The sequence below is a fragment of the Engraulis encrasicolus genome, unplaced genomic scaffold (assembly GCF_034702125.1).
Source record: "Engraulis encrasicolus isolate BLACKSEA-1 unplaced genomic scaffold, IST_EnEncr_1.0 scaffold_253_np1212, whole genome shotgun sequence".
Lineage (NCBI taxonomy): Eukaryota > Metazoa > Chordata > Actinopteri > Clupeiformes > Engraulidae > Engraulis > Engraulis encrasicolus.
Window position 1 is genome coordinate 529 of NW_026945537.1, and position 8,826 is coordinate 9,354.

The 8,826-nt window shown below is 42.4% G+C and overlaps 1 protein-coding gene across 1 annotated transcript; it reads left to right on the forward strand.

The window, feature by feature from the left end:
- Window positions 1-661: 661 nt before the first annotated feature.
- LOC134442833 (E3 ubiquitin-protein ligase TRIM35-like) lies at window positions 662-7,266 on the forward strand (the record flags this gene model as incomplete). Its single annotated transcript, XM_063192786.1, has 10 exons — window positions 662-761; window positions 1,502-1,707; window positions 2,103-2,189; window positions 2,566-2,712; window positions 3,442-3,525; window positions 3,731-3,753; window positions 4,123-4,241; window positions 5,140-5,204; window positions 6,325-6,557; window positions 6,852-7,266. Coding segments are annotated over 10 exons (1,479 nt in total), but the record flags the coding sequence as incomplete, so codon positions are not given.
- Window positions 7,267-8,826: the final 1,560 nt, after the last annotated feature.

Sequence of the window (8,826 nt, forward strand, 5' to 3'; positions counted from 1 at the left end):
AACAAACTTAACTTCCTTGGCGGAGGTCTGCACACTCTGGGTGCATTTCTAGTTATGCTATGTTATGTTATGTTATGTTATGTTATGTTATGTTATGTTATGTTATGTTATGTTATGTTATGTTATGTTATGTTATGTTATGTTTAGGGCTGGGAAATGAATGCATTAATTTAGATTAATTTATCACACAATGCGATTAGTTAATTAACACGATTTTAAAAATTAATCGCAGTATAATATAGCTACATAGTTCTGGATTAGACCAGTGGAGGGCAGTATTACGCCTGATGGTGAACAGCCTGCTGAAATTGAGAAGAGTTCTCCCTTCTTTTAAAAATGTATAATGTTTTTAGACTAAGCTTCTTTATCGTAATTATTCAAAATCCATGTGAAAAAACAAGTTTTTCACTGTTCTCAAGTCAGATATTTAAATTCGATTAAAATGCGATTAATTTGATTAATCAATTCCAAAGCCTGTAGATTAATTTGATTAAAACATTTAATCGAGTCCAAGCCCTAGTTATGTTATGGTGTGTGTGTGTGTGTGTGTGTGTGTGTGTGTGTGTGTGTGTGTGTGTGTGTGTGTGTGTGTGTGTGTGTGTGTGTGTGTGTGTGTGTGTGTGTGTGTGTGCGTGTGCGTGTGTGTGTTTGTGTGTTTCAGAGCCAGAGGGGTCGCTGTCCCGTCTGCAGACGGAGGTCGTCCAGGGACCTGCAGTGTCTCCCCATTAACCTGGCGCTCAGGAACGCATGCCAGGCCTACGGTGAACACACACATTCACACACACACACACATACATACACACACACACACACACACACACACACACACACACACACACACACACGCACACAGACACACACACATACAGGCTGCTGCTAATGTGTTGGGTATCTGGGTGGGAAGGCTCACTGTGTGTTGCAGATAACACTCCTATCTCTGTGGGCATGCTGGGTACACTGCACTGTCGTAGCCTCTTTGTGCAGATGGGCCTGTCAGATTCACTCTTTGCTCAAAATACTCAAATATATCTAAGACATTACAGGGAGACTTTAGTATCATATTAAGACTACAGTAAGTCATGACAATTTTGTTGACAATACGGTTATAGCATTGTCTCTGCACAAAGCGGTTCAGGGTCTTGCAACAGGAAATATCGCACTCTGTACACACATAATGCATAAGACGAAGAGACATGATTGGTCAAAACTGTAATACTTACCAAATACCAACTTGTGTTTTGGGAAAAAAGGGGAATCCCTTCTCTGTCTCACTTACAAGTACCTTTCCAATGAAATCACAAATGGGAACGGTATGTGTTTGTGCATGCGTTCACGTGTGCATTCATGTGTGCATGCGTGTGTGCATGTTTTTGTCTGCTGTGGGTGAGTCCTTAATGTTTCTTCTCTTCTCTTCTCTTCTCTTCTCTTCTGTTCTGTTCTGTTCTGTTCTGTTCTCTTCTGTTCTCTGCTCTTCTCTTCTCTTCTCTTCTCTTCTTCTCAGTGTTCCACCAGAAAGAGGAACCACAGCACCTCCCCTCGTTACCTTCTCCTTCTCCGCACGCGTCTCCTCCTCTCTGCCGGGAACACTCCCAGCCCTTGAGCCTCTTCTGTGAGGAGGAGGAGGAGATGGTGTGTCTGGAGTGTGTGTCCACTCTGCACCCCACGCACACCTTCATCTCAATCAGCAAGGCAGCTGACCAACGCAGGGTGTGTATTGAGTGTGTAATGTTTATGTGTGTGTGTGCGGTACGTCACATTTACATTACACTTACTTGATGCGTTTATCCAAAACGACATACAGGTGTTTAGATACAGAGTATTGGTTATAGTCCCTGGAGCAATGTGGGGTTAGGTGTCTTGCTCAAGGGCACTTCAGCCATGGATAGAGGTGTAGGGAGGACAGGCGTGGTATTCGAACCTGCAACCCTCTGATCTTAAATCCACCTCCCTAACCAACCATTAGGCCACGGCTGCCCCAAAGACAATTTCAGTGTACATGCGATGTCAGTCATTACATTATTACATTGCAGTGTGCGAGTGCATCTGTGTGTTTTATGGCTATTTCTATGACATTGATATTGATGTTTAATTCCCTCCATCAGGATTCCATTAGAGCCAGGTTGAGGGCCCTGGCTGACAAGTTGGAAATTCACCAGATTCGCTGTGTCGAGGCTATCACTCACATCAAGGTTTGTCAGCCTGATGATTTTACTGTAAACTATGAATAATACATAAAATGAAGTAATAACACAATCCACAATTATTTATGTTCCACATATCCTAATAGTACTTGTCTCTAGTTTTGCTAAATAGACAATATATACAGCAGCGGTTCTACCCATTTGGGGGCCCTAAGCAAAATATAGACATTGGGGCCCTCTTCATTTATTTATGCTGGTATTTACCATGGTGGTGCTGTCTATTGAGGGCCCCAAGCAATTGTCCAATATGGCCATTGCACGGCCTCTGCTATGAATGACAAGGCAACAAACCTCCCAATGAGAACAGACACAATATACAGTAGATGTATAGAATATGGCAAAATGATTTCTTTAACCCTTTCAGGCCCAGTCTGAGCGAACGGAGCAGCAGATAAAACAGGAGTTTGAGGAGCTCCGTCGCTTCCTGAGGGAGGAGGAGGAGGCCCGCATTGCTGCCCTGAGGGAGGAGGAGCAGAGGAAGAGGAGCAAGATGGAGGACAAGAAAGAGGAGGTGATGTGTTTTGCACATAGACGGTGCTAGGGTTAAACTGGGTCAGGGCTAGCCTGATTGTCATCGGCGTTCGAATTTCTTCGAGACTTGGTCTGACCAAGTGCATAACAATTAACATATCCCAAATGGCATGGTTGACCCGCCTCCCTTTATTTGCTGATGGTTGTTTGCTTATCAACAAAGTGAGAGGAGTTCCCGTATTTGCGGGAACTCAGAAAGTAGGCCTACTTGGATTGACTCTTGACCTGACTGGTAGAAACGCTGAAGCTCTTGCGTCACTAGGAGGGCACGGCCTGGCTAGGTCAGTGCCCCTGTAGACTTGCTCCTGGTCCCTGTTGTGGCCCCTATACTGAACAGCCACTGATTGAAAATATTCATTTTACATTTTTTCGACTTTTGACTTTTTTTTCTCCCAACATTGCAAAAATGGTGGTTCTGCGTTTCAACCATTCAAAGTTTGTTGGTCAGGGCTGGCTTATGCCAACATGTCAGTTTTAACTGTAACAGACATTTAATAGTGGTTTAAGGAGAGTGAAGTTCTGCTGTGGGTTGGTGTGTCATGCAAACTGCTTTCAATGGGCGGCCGCATGGGCCGGCTGTCACAGCTGGCTTAAGCCAACATTTCATTTTTGATCTATGCCACAAAAAAGCATGGGCCGTTTTTTTGTTTTGTTTTGGTTTTTTTCGGTCCCAGTCCAATCCAGATGTGTGTTCCTGGTAACATAACAGGTGGAGGAGGCTGCAGTGGCCCTGGCGAGGAGAGCTGAACTCATTGAGCTGGCCATGGGAGCGGACGATGTCACCTTTCTACAGGTGAGTCTCTCTCTCTCTCTCTCTCTCTCTCTCTCTCTCTCTCTCTCTCTCTCTCTCTCTCTCTCTCTCTCTCTCTATCTATCTCATTCTAAAATGTCATAAAGAAATAACAAATTGAACATATAATCCTTTACATTATAGGATGTACTGTATATGTATATACTATCTATGGCTACATGCTATTCATTTACTGTATATATTACAGAATTTCAAGGACCTGACACTAAGGTAAGCACATTTTTAATTTCTTTTTATTACCAATCAACATGTGAAATCCCTGGTGACTTAAATTCAATTCAATTGACCTCAATTTGACTTTTTGATATGAATAATAAGGACAAGAAAGGGCCATTGCCTCATATGTGTGTGTGTGTGTGTGTGCGTGTGTGCGTGTGTGTGTGTGTGTGTGTGTGTGTGTGTGTGTGTGTGTGTGTGTGTGTGTGTGTGTGTGTGTGTGTGTGTGTGTGTGTGTGTGTGTGTGTGTGTGTGTGTGTGTGTGTGCACGTGCGTGCGTGCGTGCGTGCATGCATGTGTACGTGCATGTGTATGTGCATGCTTGTATGTGTGCATATGCGTGTGTGTGTACATGTGTTGCAGAGTTACGTCCAGTGCACCTGACCACTCCATGAGTGTGAGAGCCCTGCTGGACGTGGTCAAACATCTGGGGAACCTGCGCCACAGAGTCTGGCAACACATGAGCAAGATCTCCCCCTACTGTTAGTAATGTATAGCCTACCTGTGTTTGTGTGTGTGTGTGTGTGTGTGTGTGTGTGTGTGTGTGTGTGTGTGTGTGTGTGTGTGTGTGTGTGTGTGTGTGTGTGTGTGTGTGTGTGTGTGTGTGTGTGTGTGTGTGTGTGTGTGTGTGTGTGTGTGTGTGTGTGTGTGTGTGTGTGTGTTAGAGCACCTGCCAAGAGTCTGGCAAAACAGAATCAAGATCGCCCCCTACTGTCCATTTTAATATGTGTCTGCATTTACACATGCATGTCGGCACTGTCTAGCACAGTGTTTCCCAACCAGGGGTACGTGTACCACTAGGGGTACGCGAGCACACCTCAGGGGGTGCTTGGAAAAATGTAAAAATAACAAATGTATGGAGTATAGTCACATGGGGATAGAGGAACAAATATAGAGCATGAGTGAAGGGGTACTCATTATGTGACAATATTGCTTAGGGGGTACGCAGGACAAAAAAGGTTGGGAAACACTGGTCTAGCAGATACTATTTTACAAAATTTACTTAAAATCAATATTTAAAAAAAAAATAAGATTAAATAAAGAAATCGACATTGAAGTTGGTTATTAAATGATGGATCAGATACTCACAGACACTGACCAGCAGTACTGATCAATATTTTATATAGGCTAATGAATAAAGAACGAATATAAAATAATTTAAAAAGAAAAAAGTGCCGATACAAGATTTCTGATGGACAGTATAATGTGGGGTGTGGGTGTTAGCTTGAATGTGTGCATTGATGGCTGTGTGTGTGTGTGTGTGTGTGTGTGTGTGTGTGTGTGTGTGTGTGTGTGTGTGTGTGTGTGTGTGTGTGTGTGTGTGTGTGTGTGTGTGTGTGTGTGTGTGTGCGCGTGCGTGCATGTGCTTGTCCTCCTCAGTCCCAGTGCTTCTGGACCCAAACACGGCCCACCGCTTCCTACAGCTTTCTGAAGATCTGACCCAGGTGACCCCTAACTTGCCCTACTTCAATTCTTTTATTTTAATGTTTTAATTCTGTAAAGTGTTTCGAATTGCCTTTGTGTATTATTATTAGAATTTGTTACAACTCTACTACTACCAAAGTTGTAATGACCCAGTCTTAGTCTTTTACTTAAGGCTCTCTGTCCTGTATTGTCATATCAATGCTGTTATTATGTGCAGTAGAGTATTTTCAGAAAAGAATGAATGGGCCCGCTGGCCCATTGGCAGATAGAGGCTACAACCAATTCTGTAAGTAATAACGGCCAACGAGGTGTCCCGACATCAAGGGAAATAATGGACGAGGCGGAGCGTTCCAACCGCCCGACGGCGCAGCATCAAGTCCATTCTCCCTTGATATCGGGACACGTTCATCTAAACCTGCAGTTTAGAATTACTAACGGCAGTGAAAGTTAGGATAGACGCCCAAATGCCCGCAATACATCGTAGGTGTCCTGCTCTCGGGGAATAATGGACACCTGCTCAGCCAATCAGAAGACGTTCCGTCTGCTCACTGGGTGATAAGTAAGGGTTAACGTTCGGCGAGAAGGTCGCTACCGTGGAATAGCAGCACGACAGAGAGAATCTTTAGACCTCGACGCGGAGCGGAGGGGTCTTGTTCTCTCTGAAGTGCTGCTATTCCACAAAGCGACCGACTCGCCGAACGTTAACCCGCTTATTATATGGATATACATAAATGATTCACACATGGCGGGGACATTTCTTTAGGCCTATTTAATGTTAAGTTTATTATAGTTTTTCATGTCAAAAGATTGTTGCTGCGCAAAACAAAACAGTGCCGTTGTGGAACACCGCTAGGCAACAGCTAGGTAGCCAGGACAACAGGTGTTGTCTATCACAGCAGCTGATTAGAGTCTTGTTGAAAAGTCGCTTTAGCAGTGAAAAGTCTTGTTGCCGTTGACAGCGGTCTGTTATAGACCAACACGTCCGTTATCGAAAAATAACAGACGTGCGAACGTTGGGGAGCCCCATTTAAATGAATGGAGCATTCGACCGATGACGTCACACCATATAATAAATAATCGTTATGCCACAGCTGGATGAAATGCACTGTAGACATAAATGTGTCTTGCTTTCCTTGTCAGGTGTGGGACAACGGAACCCGAGCTGACCTGCCCGACAATCCAGAACGATTCTGGGAATACGAGGAGATTCTGGGTTCCGAGGGCTTCCGTTCCGGAACGCACTGCTGGGATGTGGCTGTGGGTGGGGTGGAGCTGTGGATTGTGGGCGTGGCCACCGAGTCATGCGACAGGAAGAGGAAGTGCAGGACCGTGCCAGAAGAAGGATTCTGGGTCATCCACCACAGGGACGGAAGGTATGCATTTTTTGTGCGCGCGCATGTGTGTGTGTGTTCTATGTGTGTGTGTGTGTGTGTGTGGGGCGGGGGGGGGATGATTATGAATTGCAAATTAAATACAATAAATCCCCTTTGTGTTCTTTTTAATAGCTTTTAATTGCTATTAAAAAGAACACAAAGGGGATTTAAGTGTGCAGACATTTTTCTTTCAATTTTACACAGTTTTTGTTTATGTTTGGCACCTTTTAATCGAGAGTGCGGTGTGATCCGGCTAAACACAAATTAAATACAATACAAATACTTTTCTATCAGGTACAGTGCCCTGACGTCCTCATCTGTGACCAAACCAGTCTACACACAGACGCCTAACCACACACACCAGAATCCTCTTCAGACACTCCAAACACTGCCACACACACACCAAACACCACTGCACACGCCCCAAACGCAGATACACACACCCCAAACGCAGCGGCACACACAGCAAAGTTCGAACAACACAGCTCGAAATGCACTTGGCACGGCCCCGAGGCTACAGCAAATCAGGGTGAAGCTTGACCTGGACGCTGGTCATGTGACCTTTACAGACCCGGACAGCAAAGCACATATACACACCTACACACACACCTTCATGGAGAAAGTGTATCCTTACTTTTACACACAGAGTCAGCAGCCGCTGAAGATCCTGCCTGTTCATGTCAATGTGTCTGTGAGTGAGGTAGCTTAGCTCATTCATTCATTCATTTATTTATTTATTTATTTATTTATATTTATCTATATTTATTTATTTATATGTATGTTTATGTGTTTTCGTTTAGCTTAAACTTGTCTTGGATAGTTGGATAGTTACTTTCAAGCTTCTCACAGTGTGTGTGTGGTGTACGTGCATGCATGTGTTTTGCACAGTTTACAAACTGTGTGTAATAAAGAGTGAGGGCAACAAATTATAATTCCTTAATAGTGTGTATATTTTTTATGCATCGACATTATGATTGATTGTATGAGTATAATATCTACATGTATACCTCCTGTGCCTTAGAAAAACTCATTGCACTTTTTTGTGTTTTCTGATCATTATTTCACTTTAGCCTTATTGCCTATGGATATGCACTTTCCTTTAAAAAAATATTGCATTTTAGCTATTTATACTAATAGTGTGTTATTCATGTGCGTATTTATTTATTTGTTCACTTACTGCTGTATTTGATTCATTCATGTATGACACATTATGCACTAGTGTGAGAAAGGCCTTCATTTTGCTTCTCAGAAACACTAGTAAGGATGAATAATGCTGGTGATTGAAAAATAAAAAATACACTTTTCAAATGTTTTCCCACCCATTATATTACTTTAGTCTTATTTTCTAGGGATATGCACAATGACCGTTTTGTTTTGTATGTGATTGTTGTTATTTATGCTAATGGTATTTATGTAGTGAGTCAGTTTGTTCAATTATTTTCATTTATTTGTTTGTTTGTTAACTTGCTTGTCTGTTCCTTTCAGTAATTTACATATAAAAATAAAAATAATATACTATATAAATAAACTAAAAAACCCTTTGATGGGATGAATGTGTGATCACATGAGTGACTTTATGGTCTATGTCTCCTATTTTCAATTTTAGTTTTTTTTAATGTCGCACACTCTGCTCCATGTTTTATTTCAAATCACATTTTGGCATTTTTCAAACTTGCACATACAAAGATGAAACGTCTAGTAATGTTCATCCCAATTAGTGAACACCTGATCCCATAGAGCCGGGATGTCATGACTCGAGCGTGAAATTGTCACAGGAATATGAGTGGGTCCAGCCAGCGAAATGAAACAGTTCACACTCATATGCAACACAATATGTGCAGTAAATTTGAACTACCATATGTGATGAGAAAGAATGTGTGTGTGTGAAAAGTAACTAAGAGTATTAAGTGCATGAATTCTAGTCAGTTTTTTTAAATATTCAATTTGGCTCGCTACTTCGTTCCAGATCTTGTTTTTGGCCCTCAGTCAATTTGAGTTTGACACTCCTGACTTAGAGCACTAAGCTCATCCATTAGCTGGTCATGAGCACAAGGCTCATTCATTGGCAAATTACTCATTAGAGGTGACCCAAAGTATTTTACACAATATTTACATTAGTTAGATGGACATTACAACATCAGTTCAATTGGACATCATCATCAAGTGTCACACTCTGGAAACAATTTCTCAGTGAAAACATCTTAGGTAATATTCAACATTTAATCCATGAGGTTATTAAATTCAAAATTGTAAATGAGAGAATATCCAT